Here is a 19,525-nt window from a genome sequence, read left to right as displayed (position 1 = left end):
CCCATTGTTAAAATGAAGATAATCATTCTGGCTCATGAGTTTATTTTGAGGATTTAATTCTTAAAATTGTGTGTTCTAGACAGATGCCTAATGAAAGTTTTAAATGATCTTTCTAAAGGGAAGCTGTCTGCCTTGAACAAATGTTCACATATCTGATGTCATGAAGAGAAAATGGGGAGTTTCCATAAAATATAATTGTTGAACTCTCTCCCCTGAGATCCTGGTATATTTACTAGGCTGAGTACTGAGCACTTTTATTTTAATTTCTGATGATTGTAGGGAGCAGCCACGATGGGGATCCTCCATAAGCAGGCCATCACCCCACCAGGAAAGAGTCTTCACTTGGCTCAAATTGGCACTTTCTACAGCTTGGGAGGCATTTGCTGAAGAGAGTGAAGTATGCAGCCTTTAAGGACTCTAAGGACTCTCATGCTAACCCATCAAATACCTCTAGCTGGTGTCAGATCCTTGAAGTCGTCCCTAGAGAGCTCCTGCGGCAGCCCCAGGTGGCTGTCTCAGTGCCCACCCACTCCTGGCAGACTCTCTGCACTTGTCCCCTTCCACATGCCTCTGTGCCTTCCTGCACCTGCCCATCTGGCACCCAATCTGTTCTGACCATCTCTTGGAACCACCAGTTCTTTACCTTCTCTTAGTGAACTCAGTCAAAATTTGCCTCTGAAACCCCCAGGGAACATTCCACCACCTTCTAAAGAAGCCAGTTGTTGGTTTCCTTGGCCCTTTGCTCTAAACCAAAAATAAGAATCAACAAAAACAGCACCAACAGAAGCTGGGTTTTTTTTTTTATTTTACTACAAGAAAACAAACCATCAGTGATTATCGCCTAATTGCCTGCAATAAAATCTGTGGCTTTAAGGTGGGGGTAATATAAAAACGGTGAGTTGAGTCCCAAGCCAATGTTTAATAGTACTGGCAGATGGAAAATGAAATTTTTTTTTTTCTCCTTGTCTGTAAGCAGCCAAGATTTGAGCAGAGTCTTTGTTTAAAAATGCCACTTGCAGAATGTTTTTCAGCACCATCAGACCAAAGACTATCTTCCTAATCATAAAATTTGTATTAGGGCCAGTTAGGCTCCTCCAAACTTCCACACTGCTTTCCTCTGTGGACATCCCCCCACCAACCCACCCTTCCAAAGAGAATGCAACAGAGAGGAGCGAAGGAGGTGTCATTGGACCTCTGCCTCCTTTCACTAATCTTGGTCTGCCTTTCTTTCTTTGGAGGAAATTTATGCAGCACTCCCAGTCGGCTCCAAATTGGTGGGACAGCCCACATAGACACACTCCCACTGTAAGGTTAGATAAGAGTCCTGATTTAATTAGCCAAGTACACAGAATCTTTCTGGAAGTGATGTGATCACACAGGGAAGGAAGCAGTGAAGCCTATCTGTACTCCCCTTGCCCCCAGTGTCCCAAATCAGGGTAGGGGGGACCCAGCCTCGGTGACACTGCTCACAAGAGGTGGGAACCGGCAAGATCTGTAAAACTCCCTTCTTGCTTCACCACTGAGTTTTTTCCTTTGGGCTTATGCCCCATTTGGGAAAAGCTTTCCCTAATAATCCATGTGTTCCTATTTAAGTGAGCATTTACTAACATTGGACTTTCCCAGTTCTTGATTCAAACTAAATGTCGTTAAGGCCAGAGCCTTAGACGTCACTGCCCTAAACAGCGTTAGCCTTCAGCTCCGCAGCAACCAGGGATATGTTTCCATAATAGTCATAGCCCACAGGGTTACGTAATTGAAAGGAACCAAAGGCTGATGGTAGGAAGTAAATGTCCCTCCCTCCTCTCTTCCCACCACCTCAGGCACAACCATGATTAGCAGCTTCTGTGTGTCCTTCCCAAAGGTGTACAGAAACAGACAAGTATGGCATATACACAGGCACATTCTTTACCACAAGTGGAAGCATACCGTACCATTTTGGACTGTGCTTCTTTAACCTAATAAATTTTAAAGAATATTTCCTATATGTAGACAGACAGGTAGACATTCAAAAGAGAGCTGTCTCATCTTTTTTTTTAATGACTGCTATAATTAGTTGGATGGTTGAGCCATCATCTGTTTATATATGTGTTTGAGTTTCTCTACAGTATTCTTAGAGCATAATTGCTAAATTGGCCAGTATGTGCATTTTTTATTTTGGTTGATTCTTCCCAAGACATTGTACCAGTTGAGACACTCATCAGCAACAAACAGAAGGGCCTGCTTCTTCCCACCTCTGCCAGCGTCTACATTTCTTTAGAAAAGCCTTTCATTTATTGGGTCAGTCAACAAACATTCAGTAAGCATCTACTCTGTGGCATATACTGTCCTAGAGACTGGGGACATAAAGTCTAATGGAACATTGCTCCTGCTTTTAGGATCTTACAGCTCAGTGAAGGGGCAAAAGGAGCACCAGTGACTACAGGACAATGCTCTCTGGGCTGGGATGTGTGGCTGCAGAGGTGCTATAGGAGCTTAGAAGAGGTGCAGCTATATCATACTGGGGTATCAAGAAAGCTTCCTAGAAAGGTTGGCACCTGGGCTGAATTTTGAGACAGGAGTAAAGGTTAACTGCAGGAATAAGGAGACCATCTAGTGAGGAGTGGGTAAGGAGTGCAGGTTGTGGGAGGAGATAATCTGTAGAAGCAAGATGGAGAATTGTAGTTCTTTGGAGTAGCTGGAATGAAAGGTGCAATCCAGGGAGAGGAGGAGGAAATGGAGACATAAGGGGAACTATGCCATGAAGGATTTTCTTCCAGGCTCAGGAACCAGGGATCCTGTTTGTTTCCTTCTCTGGATTCCTGTAGCAACAAACTGCTGTACCCAACCTGTGATAGTCACCCATCTGAACTTGGGTGAGTTATTAAAACTGAAAGAAGAATAGCAGAGTAGAGTTTGGCCTACTTTTCCCAGCCCTCATTGTGGGAACACATCCCAGCTAGAAAGAAATAGAAATGATAGGATTGCCATGTAACACAGACCCTTGCTACTCAAACTGTGGTCCTCAAAGCAGCAGCATGAACACCACCTGAAAGTTCATCAGAATTGCCTATGCTCAGGCCCCACTCAGAGCTGCTAAATTAGCATCTGCATTTTAATGAGATCCCCAGTTGACATGTGTACATGTTCAAGTTTGAGAAATGTTGGCATAGCATTAAAGGGTTTAGGTTTTAGCATCAGGCAGTACCAGATTTAAGTCCCAGCACATTATCTGTGATGTTGTGACCTAGGACAAGTTACTTAACTGCAATGAGCCTCATTTGCTTCATAATTAAAGTAGAATGATACTAATGATACCAGTGCTCTAAGGATGATTAGATAATGGACGTGAGAGCACTTAGCCCAGTGCCTGACTTTGTTATGCATTCTCAATAAGTATAGTCTAATGATAATAGGACCCTTGAGGATATCGTTTGAGCTCAAAAATCACCTTCCTCAAAGGAGTGTTGTATGCATTTTAGGTGTTCTGCAATAGAAAGAAATCCAACTAGTTGAGTGTCTGCCTGCCACAAAGCTCTTACATAAAAAAACTGGTGGCCTCACAAATTTATATTTCTTTTTCTTCAGAGAAATAATGTGGACAATGGCCAGCAGTAGGAAAGGACAGTTTCTAAATGTTAATGGACCACATAGGAAACCAGTGGGCTGGAGCAAAAGGAACCATGAAGAGCCTTGCCCTGTGGCAACAAGTCTGTGGTGACTCAATAAAGGTTAGCTGACATCTGTTCCTGGCACCTGCAGGATGATCCAGGGCCTTTTACAGAGAAGCCTTTTGTTTTAATGCATTGCTACAAGATTAGATGGAAATATATCAAAGAGTAGTTTTAATGAGCAGACAGCAGGAGTTAATCAGTGGTGAGCTATTGTGGTATCCTAGAAAGGAGTCCGTTAACAAATGTTTTGAGTGCTTACAATCCACCAGGCATGAGGGACACATCAGAGACAGTCTCTGCCCTCATAGCACTTATAGACCAGCAGGTAAATGAATATGGAATAAATAACTTGAAACATTTTAACTGTGTCAGCATTTGGAAATACACAATGCATAGCTTGGAGCAAAGCGGTGTGTTATAAGAGGATGGCAGTCAGGTGGTGTGAAAACTGTCCTAGTTCTGACCCTAAATCAATGTGTGATCTCAAGCAGTTTCCTCCTCTCTGATTCTCAATTTTGGCATCAGGAAAATAGGGTATTTACCTTTGACAGCTCCAAGCCTGTTCCTCAACTTTGGGTACCTGTGGTGGTAAGATTTAACAGCATCTCATTCAAGTACCCTCCCCTTAAAAAAGAAATCTATTTTCTGAAAAAAGAAAGTTTCCATAATCCCTTTTATTACTCTCATGGACTATCTGCTGAGCCTTAAGGATTAGATATACAAATGCATCCATTGTGTTTGAGATACCCAGACACTAAAGACCCTGGGTGGTAGCAAGTCTCAAAGGCCACTTCCTTCACATGCAGGATCTTGCCTGATACAGGTGTTAAGATTCTGAATTCTAGGATCAGACTAACTGAAATCAACTGAAGGAATTCCTCCCACTTATTGTGTGACCTTGGGCAAGACAATCAACTTCCTTGGGCATCAGTCTCCTCATCTGAAATACAGAGACAATTGGGAGGATAATGGTACTAAACAGATAATGTTACTGCAGGAATATAATGAGACCATGGACGCACCAGAACATAAGAAACACCACGTGAATACGAGCTCTCATTACTTTGTTGAGAAATAAGTTTAGAGTTCCTTGAGTGGTGTTGCTGACTTGATGACAAAAACTGGATGGTCCCTGGAATCTGGTTTTAGAAGTTTGCAGAGAAACATTAATAAGAGAACATAGCTACTTTACTGTGACCACAGAAATGAAAAACCTTAGACTAGCAGTTCAGGAGTCCGAGTTCTGATTCTGGCTTTACACTAACTCACTAGGCAACTTTGGTCAAATCAGCCCATCTCTATGGGTTTTAATTAAGTTGGGATTCATTTCATCTCAACTTGGGACTATGAGAATCTGATGAAGTTATATAAATGACATTGCTTGGGAAGGTAGGAAGAGCTTCACAAATGTGAGCTCCTACCAGGAATACTGGAGTCAAAGGCAGAGAGCATGGATAATATGTGTGTGCCTTTCTCAGGTTTTCTGGAAATAATGACACCACATGGTATGGATGATTCACACAATTGTTTTCAGGGCAATGGAAGGAAATGCAGGTCTGATTCAGTGTTATTGGCACTCTTCCTTCTGATAAGCAGACTTTTTTCTGGAAGTTGTCTTCTTACAATGGTATGAACAAGTTGGGGTGTGACTGTTGACTCTTGAAGAGCACCTAGAATGAAGGTTGGCATTCTTGAAGAGTGTGTGCTCCATTCTTGTGGGGTATGTCTGAGTTTCCTACTCTCTGGCTCTCACCTGTGCCAGCAGCCCTAGGGAGGACAGAATCAGACCTCTTGGAGTCATTGTATTTGGTAGTCAGAAAACAGTCTGAGGCCTCTTTTCTCAAGGGACTTTGTTAAACTCTCAACTTGGGTAAAGCTTATTGGCCCTCAGTCTTCACCTTGCACAAATTAATCAAGATTCCCTCAGTCTATCATTTTTAGCTATTGACTCTCTTCTAAACTATGATTTAGCTGTGAAATCTGAACACTGATAGGAATGATCTTATGTGAAAGCCTTGTGCAAAATGGCTTTTGTCATATCTAACCATTGAGAGCTGGCATTTGTTGAGCTTCTGCTTCAAAAAAGCTGTAGTTAGAGCTCTAGGAAATACAGCCTCATGGAAAACTCAACCTCTCTATCTTTGAGGCTCTTACCTTATCTCTAGAGAGATCAAACATGGACATAAGAAAAGTGAATTTAAAATAGAGGACAAAGCAAGATGCCAGTGGGGAGGTAGACAGAGCCAGACACCACTACTGCCATTGCCACCACCACCTCTGCTCTGGTTAAGATGTCACTGCCTGAAAGAAGCTTTTCTGGCATCTGATCCCTGGGGTAAAATAGAGGAGCCAGAGCAAGAGAAAATACATAAACCAACAAGTAAAATATAGGTCAATATGTAGTGAATTCCAAAGGGATAGTTCAAGTGATAACTTCTACAAAGATGTGAAAATTTGGAAATCCATGGGTCAGATCGAGTTCTTCCTCTTTTTTCTTCTAAAAAAAGAATAGGAATAAAAGAAAAAAAATAGGTCATGCATCATCTTTGCTTTATCTTGAAAAATCAAGAGACTTGGCAAACTAGACCAGTATTGGAGCATTGCACTCAGCAGAGCAGTAGCTACCCTTTAGATAGGGGTAGGACTTGCTAGGTCTCATAGCTCCCACCACCCCGTAATGTCCTCATCTCTACCTTGGCCCACCTTCCTCATTCACTTTACATGCCTGACTCCTGTGGACATTCTGAGTTAAGAATCTGCTATTGTAGTTCAGGAGAAAGAATTCATTGCGAGCTATATAGGATCTCATGGACAAGTGGGACTTCCCATGGTTATTGAAGTAGGATTTTGGTAGGTAGAAGAGGATTTTTCAAGCAAAGTGTGATCAGAGGAATACAGGAGGAGTATACATCCAAGAGGCAGCAAACAGAACACCAGGCTGAGCTGAGGGTCCATGTTGAGAAGTATGGGAATAAAGAGTGAAAATGCAAACTGTTAAAGAATCTAAATGCCAAATAATTAATCATGCTAACAATAGCTATCTCCTGAAGGTTTTTTGAAGTCAAGAATACCAGGAGGAAATGGAGTTTTAAGAAGACTGTGCAGGTGATACATAGGGTTAGAAAAAATAAAAAAGGTGACAGGCAACAATATTAGTTTACAGCTGGTGCAGAAATTCAGAATTGAGGGGTAGAGGGTCTCAGCATGGCTGGAAGCAACACAAATGGTGGGAAGACACTGAGAGTGAAGAACTGTCAGCACCTGGTAATGGATGGATATGTGGCATTGAGAGACAGGAAGGACTCAAATAAGAATTGGCAATGGACAGACCTGTGGGAGAGGAAAACATGTTGGATGCAAGACTGCAATGAAGCTGCATCATCCTTTCCCCAGGCACGTGAAGATTCTTCTGGAGTGGGCTTCCTTCCCAGAAGAGACTCTCATTCTGGCATTTCTCTTCCAGGAAAAAGATGTAACTCCAGATAAAAACCTACTGACCAAGGTTCGAGATGCTGCCCTGTGGCTGGAGACCTTGTCAGACAGCAGACCTGCCAAGGCTTCCCTCTCCACCACCTCCTCCATTGCTGATTTCTTCCTTGCCTTAACCATCTGCAACTCCGTCATGGTGTCTACAACCACTGAGCCCAGGCAGAGGGTAAGGACTAGCAATGGCTGGGGGAGGAGGGTAAAGGAAGTAGAGAAGTAGAAGGCAGAGTAGGGGAGAGGGGAGAAGTTCTGATCAGGGAGACATGAAATTTGGGTCCTAGCAACAGTGTCATTTCATCACAGTGAGACCTAGAACAGATCTCTTTACCCTCCCTGGATCTGTTTCCTCATTTTTAAATAAAATGGCAAAAGATATATATGAGCTATCTGTGTAGCTTTCAAACTTTGTCTATGTGTCTGTAGGTAGACATTAAGAGTTAGTGATTACTGAGCATTTGGTTTTATGCCAGGCTCCATACCCAGCACTTTACCTGTACCTGTATTATCATTTAATCCTCTCAACCCAGCAACTCTATGAGGCAGGACCTTGGATTTAACAAGCAAAGAAATGGTGGCTCAGAAAACTCAAGTAGGGCAATGAAGGACATATGGCTCATACATCTACACGATTCCATAATGGTTTCTAGTAATATTGTGCTATACTGCTGTTTTTATATATGGGTTTAAAATAGTTAATACTGTGTGTGATGTTCTTCCCATGGGGAAAAAAAATGCAGCTGAATGGTCATGTATGTAAAATTACACTCTAAACTCTACTGAAGGTGAATTTACCTTCAATCTTCCAGACTCTTAGCCAAGCGCCGCTGTGAGTTACTGATGAGAATAATTAGGTGGTACAACTTGCAACTATGAAACCAAGACAAGAAGTTTCACCCAGACACTTAAACTACAACCTCCCTTCATTATGCCCAGATTCCAAACCCCCCCGAAAATCACCTCAGCACTGGAAAGTTAGCAAGTTATCAAAAGTCTTCAGGAAGTTTTAGGAGGCAGAAAGCTTTATCTTAAAAATTAACTCATTTTTAAGAGGGGAAGAAGTACCATTTGGGGAAAGACAGTATGCAACTCCCAGTTTTCAGGTTAATGTGGGAGCTTCAGCTGGCAGGTAGCTCAAGAGTCCAGCCTCTGGAGTCGAGTAGACCCGGGTTTGAGTTCCAACTCTAATCCCTACACACTGGGTGATCATGGCCAATTTATGTAGACTTTTTGTACCTCAATGTCCTCAGCCATAAGTTGGGTTGATGATAGCATCCCATAGCATTATTGGGAGGATGAAATGAGATACTGCACTGAAAGATAAAGCAGAAGCATTCATGGTGAGAGTTCAGGAAATGTGAACCCTTACTATAAGTTTCTGATTCTCATCTCCTTTTCCTTCTTTTGTCCACGCTCAGAGTGGGACGATCAAAAGATAGTGGAAAATGACCATTGTCAATGCTTAGAGTCTCAGGGCTGGAGGGAAACATCTAGCCTCACTTATTGCAAAAGTACCTTCATATTCTGCATAAAACAACTTGGTATTATTTCCAACACTGAGAGTAATGTTCTACTTTCCTCCTTTGGCCACAAGGTCACCATCAAACCCTCAAGCAAGGCTCTGGGGACGTCCCTGGAGAAGATTCAACAGCTCTTCCAGAGGTTGAAGCTATCGAGCCTCAGCCAGTCATTCTCATCCACTGCAGCCTCTGACACAGACCTGGGGGAGAGTTTAGGGGCCAACGTGGCCACCACGGACTCGGATGAGAGAGACGATGCGTCTGTATGCAGTGGAGGTGACTCCACCGATGACGGTGGCTACAGGAGCAGCATGTGGGACCAGGGCGACATCCTGGGGTCTGGGTCAGGCACTTCGTTGGAGGAGGCACTGGAAGCCCCAGCTCCAGACCTGGCCAGGCCCGAGTTCTGTTATGAGGCTGAGAGCCCTGATGAGGCTGCCCTGGTGCACGCTGCCCATGCCTACAGCTTCACACTAGTGTCCCGGACACCTGAGCAGGTGACTGTGCGCCTGCCCCAGGGCACCTGCCTCACCTTCAGCCTACTCTGCACCCTGGGCTTTGACTCTGTCAGGAAGAGAATGTCTGTGGTTGTGAGGCACCCACTGACTGGTGAGATCATCGTCTACACTAAGGGTGCCGACTCGGTCATCATGGACCTGCTGGAAGACCCAGCCTGCGGTAAGTCCTGCTTTACCAGGGTTCCAGGCACAGAGAGTTCCATAGTTGAAGAAGCAGTGTGGAATGGTAATAAGAAGCTCAAGTTGTAGTGTCACCTGGTACAGCAGGTCCCAGCTGGAATACAGACCTACAAGATGCTTTCCTCAAATATCCTTAAAACATGCTGCATTAGCACACCAACATGGCACAAGTATACATATGTAACAAACCTACACATTATGCACATGTACCCTAGAACTTAAAGTATAATAATAAAATAAAAATAAAACATGCTGCATTTTACATCTCCTGGACCTAGGGAATCACAGTGTCCATTAGCATATTTAAAGACTATACAGTTTTGTAGCAGATAAACGTCTTTAACTTCATCCCAGTTTTCTAAACTCATTTGAACATGGATTATCCACACAGTCTTTTGCACTAGGGCATCCATTATCTTACCATGGAACACATTGTGGTCCTAACTCTTCATTTTGGGGAAAAGCAAACTCAACTCAGAAAGAAAAGGGACTTACAAGAGGCAACATGGTTAACTAGTGTTAAATCCCAGACCCAGGTATCCTGAATTCCAGGTCAGAATTTGTTTCATGCTGCCAGAATTCTGCACTGGGCTTGGTACACTCTGGGAAGCCTCAGGTGTTCCTCTTTATTATCCTTTTCCCCAGCCTCCCCCAGATGGATTTTCATAAACTTGCACTGAGCCAGGAAAATGTTCCAAAGTCCCTACATATCAGTGTCCAATTTTGGAACAGCATGAATTAGTGTGCAGCCGCTTCCTGATTGCTAACAAGAAGACAGTTATGGGGCTATGATTCTCCCAGGATAGTAGATTCCAGCCAAGCTTCAGAATTGCCCAGGCAGCCCTGTGCCTCCTGCATTATCAGCTATGGATCAGGGCCAATAGGTTTATGGGGATTGATTAGTGTGCAGAATGGGAAGGGAGCTAATTAGTTCTCTTTATCCCCAGACTCTGGCAGACAAGTGAATTCAGTACTTCTGAGTCAAGGGAGCCACGGCACTCTATCCCTCAGCAGCAGCCATCCAGACTGCCCTGGAGATGTCTCTTTATTTGCTCCTCAACTGATTGCAAAATGGATTAGAGATGCTTTCAATAAGACACACACACACAATGTTACTATAAGAACTGAGAAGCAAAACTTTGAAAGGAGGGAGGAAATAACCTCAAGTTTAATAATATTTATGGTGTTTAAATATTCAATTTGATGCTGAGGTTCCTGGCAGCCTAAGCAAGAAGGTAAACTCCAAGGCTTGCAAGTAAAAGACAAAAAGGTTTAATCTCAGGAGCTGGTGCCTTTAAAAATAAAATATTGTAAATAGTGCTGAATCAGGTGATACATAAATGAAGACTATGCTTAAGGCACCAGGAACACCTGAAAACTGAGAAAATAATCTTTGAAACAAATTTTATATTATATAAAAACAGCCTTGGAGTAGTATCATGGAAAAATCAGAGTTCTATTGGACTTCATTATACTTTTCTGTTAAGAATTATATTTTTAATTTTGCATTATATATACAAGGATGGGTGAGGTATACAAATTCTGTTCAATCTTAAGATGTCTAAAAATCTCAATCCAGCCCTGGTAAGGAATGATTCTGAAAGCTAGCTCAGTTTTACAAGCAATCGATAAATGATGTCTGTGGCAGTTTAAAAGAAGTGGTGATGGACTCAATCCTACCCCACATCAGCCAACCTTGGCTGAAAACTTCTTATTATAGAATTAGATAAAGGAATTGGAATTTCAAGAGAAAAAGATAAATTACCTCTGACAGAAACTTATGTAGAACTTTACAAAGGGGACTTTGAGCAACACACACATTTTTCACACTAGATTCATAGGAAATGCAAAAAAAAAAAAAAAAAAAAGTTTTCTCCAAACCTATTTCTTGCATTGAGAGAAGGCCTAGCTCAGCAAAACAAATGAGATGAAGAACTCAGCTAATAAGATCCAGGCTTGTAGATGTCTTGGGACCTAACTTGATATAAGACCTCAAGTAGAAGACAGAGAAGATGATAAATAGTCTTAGAGAACAGTTTCCAAAGTCAGTTGGCCATCCAGGAATAAACTAAAAACACCTTAGGTAACAATAAAGATTTAAACTTCTAGTCCCCTAATTCAGTTGGGCTGTCATTGTACCTGAGAATCTCAATTACCAAATTCCCAGGCGGTTCTCATGCAAACAGCTGTTTGGGAACAGTACCTTAGACCACCTACCTTCCTTACATAGCACTTTACTCAGCCAGGCTTTTGATGAGAAGATGTAGAGAGCAGACAATTTAAGGACTCCCTGCATTATCTTCCAGGGCAACCTGACAGGAGAGCTCCTTCATGTTTCTAAGGTGGGCTGTAAGGGATTCCTTCTCTAAAGCATTTGTAGTCTACTACAGAAGATCCCGGGGTGTTGGGGATGGGGATCCCTGAGCATTTGTACGTGGCCTCATGTGGGACAATGGTTATTTGACAGTGCCTGACATGAATGTGGGAAAGAAACTGAGAAAAATCCAAGCCCGGACCCAAAAGCATCTAGACTTGTATGCAAGAGATGGCCTGCGCACACTATGCATTGCCAAGAAGGTAAGAACAAATTCCTCCAAGCATGCTTTGAATATCATTAAATAGCTGAATGGCCTTGACCTTGCTTTTTCTTTATAAAAGACCATTGGAGGTAGTTGTTTTAACATTTTCAAGATTAGCCGTTCTGACTTGCCACAAAAACCCAAGACACTGACAATTTTGTTGAAGTCAAAATCTGAAGAGCTAGGTCCCGTATGTGTGTGGCTTTGCCATGCCCTGCTTTTCATTGTATGTATAATGGGTAACACACAACTGATAACATTTTTTCAGTTATGATTTTGCTTTCCAATTATATTTTTTAGACATGCATTATTTTCCTTTCAATTTGGGGAGCTTTTATATGGTCACATAAAAATCTAGATTTCTGATTTCTTTTAAAAATTCAGAGGATCTGGCCAACTCTGTTTTCATTCTGGAATGGCAGCAATCAGCTACAACCAGGAAGTTGGTTCCTGTGATGAGGGATATGTTCAGCTGTGTTCTGTGGTTGGCCACAGTCCCTACAACTCCCTATTACATTGCACTCAGCCCAGCCATAGTTTTGTAGATTACCTGACTCATGCTCCGCAAGATCTTTGACTTTGTAGCTTCTGCAAGGCAGGCAGGCAGGCAGGCAGTGAGGGCTGCAAATTGCAGAGTGTGGACAGCGAATAAGTCACCTAAAAGCAAAGCTAATGGGGTGCTATGATGGGCATACATTTCTAGATAGCTAGACATGGGTTTTCTTGCATAAATCTCCAGGGCTTTTCATGTCTTTTATGGTTCTTAGGGTAGCATTAGAGATCAGGAACGCCCACTTTAAAGCCAGAACCACCTGGGTACTAGTCCCAATCTCACTACTTTTAGATGTGTGACCTTGAGCAATTTCTTCACTTCTCTGAGTTTTATCTGTAAAATAGTGCTAATCAGCCCTCCCTCATGCAGTTGTCATGGAGATTAAAGTAACCACATGTGCAGCAGCTGGGACAGCGACAAATGCTTACCAATACTCTGAATCAGAACTACACCCTTACCACCATTTTTTATTATTATTATTATACTTTAAGTTCTGGGGTACATGTGCATAACGTGCAGGTTTGTTACATGTGTATACTTGTGCCATGTTGGTGTGCTGTACCCATCAACTCGTCAGCACCCATCAACTCGTCATTTACATCAGGTATCACTCCCAATGCCTTACCACCATTTTCTATTGAAGTTATTTGTGCATATTTTGCCTCCCTTAATGGACTGTGCGTTCCTCAAAAGCAAAAGGCCTACTTGTGTCCCTTTGGTTTTCTCTATAGTGCCATGCAGAGGGACTTGAATATTTGATGTTGAACAACATAATCTTTCATTGCTATAAGACACCATATGCATGTAATGTCAACAGGAGGGTCTAAAATGGGACTGTGAAGGAAGAAGATGTGGCCGCTAGCTGGATTGTTCCAGCTACTGGGCACTCCATGTGTATGACACCATGCCTGGTGGAGTGCTCTACAGGTTATGCAAGATCTGGCTGCTGCTTTCTTTCCAGCCTCATTTTTTAACTTTCTCAATCTTTCATTCAAGGAACAGAAGGAAGGCCAAGTTCATTGCTGTTCCACAGCCTTAACTCTTGATCTTGCCCATGATTGACCCTCTGTCATTGGATCTCAGCTTGCAGGTCATTTTGTCGAGGAAACCTAAACTTCCAAAAGAAGGCAGCCCCCTATTCAGTTACTCTTCTATCCCATCACACTTTCTCATATCAGTCATTTTCTATAAAGCATTCCCTGAAATAATTATTTTAAATTATTTATTTGGATAATACCTCTTACCCACCAGCATATAAGCCCAGGCATACAGGGACCTTGTCTGTCCAGATCATCTCCAGTGATCTGAGCACAACAGATTCTTAGTGATAATGGAACACAAGGATAAATCTTCATTGATTTACATATTTAAAAAAAAAAATCATTGAGAAGAAAGCCCCATCTAATTATGTAGGGAAGTTCAAACAGGCCAATAGGAGGCCCAGCAGGTGAGAAGAGAGAGGAAATTATCTTGTTGATCCACCCAAAATTGTTAAGGAGCCTTTTCTCGTTCTGTAGGTTGTAAGTGAAGAGGACTTCCAGAGATGGGCCAGTTTCCGGCGTGAGGCTGAGGCATCCCTGGACAACCGAGATGAGCTTCTCATGGAAACTGCACAGCATCTGGAGAATCAACTTACCTTACTTGGTAGCTAAAAATAAGTCATCATTATAGGAAAAAAGGAATGCAGCCAGTTGAGAAGGGAGCTCTTGGCCCCGATTCTGACACTACTAATATGTCTCCATTAGCAACCTTCCCTGGGGTTCCCTTCCAGGTATTTGGCACAAATGGGACGTGCCAATACCCAACCCAGACGTCACACACAGCTTCCTGAGGATGCTCTGGGAGCATTCCTGCATTCCCTGCTGGAAGAAGCCTCTGAGTTTGGCCGCTTTTCCAATAGCACACTCTTCCCTTCATTCAAATGTTTGCTAAGCACCTACTATGTGCCAAGTGACATGCTAGGCTTTGGGGCTGCAACAAGGGACAGGAGCCAAAAAGTCTGCCCTCCCAGAGCTTGGAGTCTAGTGAGGATACCAGATGATTGAGCAAGCAATTTCAACAGACTGTGGTGAGAGCTGGGCTAGCAGATGGGCCAGGTGGGATGGAAGCACAAAGTAGGAGATACCAACCTAGCACAGGGGTGAGGGAGGGTCTAGGAAGGCAGTGAACTGAAAGCAAGAAGAGACGCTGGTCAGGCAGAAGGGGAGGACCCAGTTGAAGGTCTGGAGGCTGGTGGGAAACAGAGTTGGGGGAAATGATGGAAGGCAGGAAAGATCAGCAGGACCCAGATTATGACCATGTCAATCAGCTGCTAAAAGTTTGGAGAGGGCAGAGGGTGAAAGCAAGGACAGATCTGTGCTTTACAAAAACTGCTGATTGCTGCAGCATGGAAGTTAGATTGCTGTGCTGAGAGAGAGATGAGAAGCACAGAGACTGATTAAGAGACAAGCTGTGCTTTCTGTTGGAGGAAAAGCAGTGCTAAGAAGCAAGGAGGAGCTTTACTGAACAGGATTAATGTCCTCATGCCTTGGGAGCAAAATCTTGGTAAGCAATGCCCAGTGTGCGCTGGCCACATGGCAAAAAGCCTTCTTTCTTCTTGGTGGACAATGTCGACCTGGGGATGAGGACCAAGTTCTAGATAGTGACACACGCCTCTGAGACTTGGCTTCTCCTCTAGATGAGTCACATGCCTCCAGCTGCCCAGCCAAACAGGAGTTCAAAGGGAAAGATCCAAGGTCCCTGTAAAGTAGGATGGCTGACAAGCCAAGGAGGTGGAATGGGGTTGGGGAATGGAATGCATTAGCTCCCCACATCCTTCAGCCTTTGGTTTCCTATGTCTCGGCTGCAAAAGCCTCTGCTTGCTGCCTCATAAGGTCCCCTTTAAAGCTGAACACAAGAACTCACTTGAACAAGAACCAGAGAATGGCTGGGCCAGACAACTCTACCACATGATGCCACCAGGAAGTCATCCCATTCAGGCACCTGATCCCTTTCTCCCTTCCCAGAGGATTCTTTTGTTTGGGGACAGCACTCTAGGCTCACTCTATGAGAGGTGTTCCTCTGGTTCTTCTGTGTGAAGAGAACACACTTGTCAGAACCTGCTGGCTTCCCCTAGCTGGGAAAGGCTTTCACAACCTTCCTGTTTCATTTTCTCTTTCACACAAATAAATGTGTTTTTCCTCCTCTCTCCTTCACTCTGCCTCACTGTAATAAGTGAGCTTCCTCTCACCTTCCAGACTAACGCTAGTAGGGGAAGATGAGGCTCAAGCCATCACTTTTTATGGGGTTGTTTACCTGTGCATATGGGCCTCAGATGCAAAACAGGAACATTTCAGGATAGTGGGGTTATTTGTCTCCCCTCAAGATGGCTTGGAGAGGAGGGCTGAGAAGAGAATTCCACTTTCCACCAAGAAACTGGCACACCACTAAAAAGCTGTAATGCCTTCATGCAGTCTCAAAATATGAAATAATCTTTTCAATATGCATCCAACATAACCACTTTGCCAACCTATTGTCACTATGGATTATTAAAAGAAACAAAATGCCATGCTCCTGCCCAGAGTGAAATGGGTAGCCATTAGTCTGTGATCTGAAATGAATCTCAATTGAAAAGCAGATTTATTTTTGCTTAATCACTTAGCAACTATTCAATATTTGGGTATCTATTCATCAGGGCTGGTGCAAAGCTTGAGATCCTTCAAAAATTATGGAATCTGCCTGTTTAATTTCCTCCAAGAATATTATCAAAAATGTGAGTCCCTATTAATTCTGCTTTGATCAGTTGCAGGGCAAAGATTTCAGTCCTTTCACTTCTATTCCTATTGCTGCTAGGCCAGTCCAGGCTACTGTTGCCTCTCCTCTGCAGTCCTGCCTGGCCTCCTAAGTAGCTTTTAGCTCCGAATCTCATCCTGCTTTTCCAATCTCCAACCTATTCTCTACACTAGAATGATATTCTTAAAAGTCAAAACTGATTCTGTCACTCCCCAGCATAACACCCTTGAATAGCTTTCGTTACTACCAAATAAATTGCAAATCCTTGGAGGCCCTGACAAGGCTCTGCACAATCCAGCACCCCTAAGTTCCTTTTCTGGCCTCATCTCTCACCTTGCTCTGCCTCCATTTCTGCATCTTCCTCTACTCTAACCGCTGGGACTTCACACACGCTGATCCCTCAACCTGGAAATTTCCTCCTCTGCCACCTCTTTGCATTATCTCCCAGGTCGCAGTTTAAGTAGCACTTCCTCAGCAAAGCCCACCCTGATTTTCCAGGTGAAGTTCAGGTCTCCTGGTATATATTCACAGGGTACCCTGACTTTCTCTCATTATATAGCTCAGTTATAAACTATTATTCAATGACCATTGAACTCAGAGGTAGAGACCAGCTCCATCTAGTTCACTGTTATATCCTAGGTGCACAGCCTAGCACAGTGATGCTATGTAATAAACGTTGCCTGGCTTCACAGGGCTTTGGGGAAATTAAGCAACTACTCTTTTACCACAAATGTGAACTCTGTTGTCTTTGATCACTCCAGGAGCCACTGGGATTGAAGACCGGCTGCAGGAAGGAGTTCCAGATACGATTGCCACTCTGCGGGAGGCTGGGATCCAGCTCTGGGTCTTGACTGGAGATAAGCAGGAGACAGCAGTCAACATTGCCCATTCCTGCAGACTGTTAGATCAGACTGACACTGTTTACACCATCAATACAGAGAATCAGGTGAGGTGATCCTCTGTATTGATATCTGCAGATATCAAAGTGTAGCGCAACCCCTTGACCAAGAGGATACAGGCTTCTAGGTGGGATTTGGGTACACCAGGGAAGCACCCAACCCCCAACAGATCGCTGAATCTTGGAGTCTGGAGGACCCTGGAAGTCATCCAGCCCAATATCTTTTATCTCATCCCCATATATGGCTGGCTGCTCTCTTTTATATTACTTCTGGCACTGCTTGCTAGAAAGTTTTACCTCTCCCAAATTCTATTGTTGGTCCAGTCTCCCCATTTCCCCCACAGATAAGGAAACTGAAGACTACTGGGGCTACGTCACTTGCTCAGGTTTACCCTGCTTGTTTCTGATAGGTAGAACTAAGTCTAGAACTGAGCTAGTGCTATTTACATTCTACCACACTATTTGCCTATGGAATCTCAACTGTCAGTTTCTCACTATTTAAGACTAACTTATCCATTAAAAAGTCCCAATTAAATTGAAATTATTCTGAGCTTAAATTTTCAGCATCAATTTATATGTCAAACTGGTCTGCCACGGAGTAAAAAACCTGAAAAGAATAATGCATGAAGCCAATATGTTTTTATAGGATAAGAGAAAGAATGAAGCAAAGTTCTAAAAATGGCACTTTTCAACCGGAATAGATTACGAGTGGCAGGGAGTGAGGTTTGGAGAGAAGACTGGGAAAGCTGAAGAGGCATATTCAAAGCTATAACATCATTTTGATATTAGGGGGACGTATCTGTTTTCACAATTCAAATTGGAGAAAGTAAAGCTCCACCATATGTTCTTGGCTGATGAAGATGGGGGGTGGGCATTGAGATGTGTGCTCCTATCAGAAGGAAGTAGGGGTTGGATTACTCGGAGGATATAAACCAGAAGAGCACTCTACTGCAGGGGTGTGGGCATAGGGCCCCTAGGGCACCTACACCTAGGACATACCATGGAGAAAAGGGAAGAAGATGGAAAGAGGAAAGGAGGGAGAGAAGACTCTGGACTCTAAGTTTTGCCTGAGGCTGATGTAGACCTACAGTAGAATGTTGGGGAGGTTTATATTTCATTTTTACTCCATGAAGCAACAATATACACCTCTTTTTAAAAAATAAAACTAATGCAGATTATGAAAAATGCCAGAGGATCTTTAGATGAATTGGAAAAATCATTTGCTTTCCTGTCACGTGCACAGATTATTAGATTAAACCTTAATGAATTTTCAAAATGAAAATAAGCTCAGGGAAAACTTGGGTTTTAATATTGTGCTTAGGAAGGAAAGTAATTTTCAGCTTGCTTGAGTGCTTGATCCCCATGCCTGCCTGTCCTGCTTGTAATGGAAATTTGGTTTGCAATGATTCTTTCACTCCAGGTAATTCTAGAAGGAGAACATCTGCAAACCAGTGAGGCAGTCAGCCAGAGGGAGATCTGCTCGTTGGTTAAACAGCCGAAGCTCCTAAGGAACAGTCAGCCATCCTCCACCTTTAATTCAGTCAATGACAGTTCTTTCTGTCCAGTATCCTCCAGGATAGTGCCTGAATCCTCAGCCGTGCCTACACCCTTGGGCTCACTAAACCTGTAAGATTAGTCTTTTCATCTCTACCTGGGATGAAAAATAAAATGTTAAGCTGGAAACTGGGGAAATATACTCTAAGTCTTAGTTTAGTTAAACCCTAGTTTAATGTAGTTACATATTTCCTCCAAGGTTTTTAATTTGCCTAATTCACTATAAATTGATTTAGGATTACTATCTCTTTGCTAGGTGTGTTAAAGCAATAATGAAGTTATAGGATCTACCTAGACCTCAGAATTCTCATCCCAAAGATGAGAGAATTACTAATCACTGACATGTTCATCAACCAAGGAATTTTAAAAGGAACTAATGTATTAGACAGGAACTAATACTGAAACCACTATTATTACTATTGTAATAATTTTGTTAATAATAATTAACAACATGCATTGAAGTTTTAACATGGTTCAAATGCCATTCTTCTTGAACTTCTATTCTCCTCATCTGTAAAACAGATTAAAACTATTAACTTCACAGATTACTGGCAGGATTAAATAAGATCACAGAAAAAAATGACTTACTTAGTACAATACCTATGTTAGTTATCTATTACTACATAACAAATAACTCCAAACCTTAGGACCTAAAACAACAGACATTTATTATCTTATGGTTTCTGTGGATTAGGAGTTCAGGGGCATCTTAGCTGGGCATTCTTAGCTCAAGGTCTCTCTTGAGGTTGGACTCAAGCTGTTGGTCAGGGCTGTGGGCTCATCTGATGGCTCAACAGAGGTTTGGGCATGGGAAGGAGT

General features: G+C 42.8%; 1 protein-coding gene across 1 annotated transcript in view; it reads left to right on the top strand.

The window, feature by feature from the left end:
• ATP10B (ATPase, class V, type 10B) overlaps positions 1–19,525 on the top strand; it is a 283,845-nt gene that overhangs the window by 221,765 nt on the left and 42,555 nt on the right. Inside the window, exons 14-18 of the mRNA XM_011947712.1 lie at positions 7,114–7,305; positions 8,728–9,331; positions 11,819–11,928; positions 14,001–14,127; positions 17,016–17,200. Coding sequence (XP_011803102.1) covers positions 7,114–7,305; positions 8,728–9,331; positions 11,819–11,928; positions 14,001–14,127; positions 17,016–17,200 — 1,218 coding nt within the window. The remainder of the gene's footprint in view (positions 1–7,113; positions 7,306–8,727; positions 9,332–11,818; positions 11,929–14,000; positions 14,128–17,015; positions 17,201–19,525) is intronic.

This window comes from Colobus angolensis, unplaced genomic scaffold (genome assembly GCF_000951035.1).
Source record: "Colobus angolensis palliatus isolate OR3802 unplaced genomic scaffold, Cang.pa_1.0 Scaffold27, whole genome shotgun sequence".
NCBI lineage: Eukaryota > Metazoa > Chordata > Mammalia > Primates > Cercopithecidae > Colobus > Colobus angolensis.
This window is presented reverse-complemented; position numbering and strand designations above follow the sequence as displayed.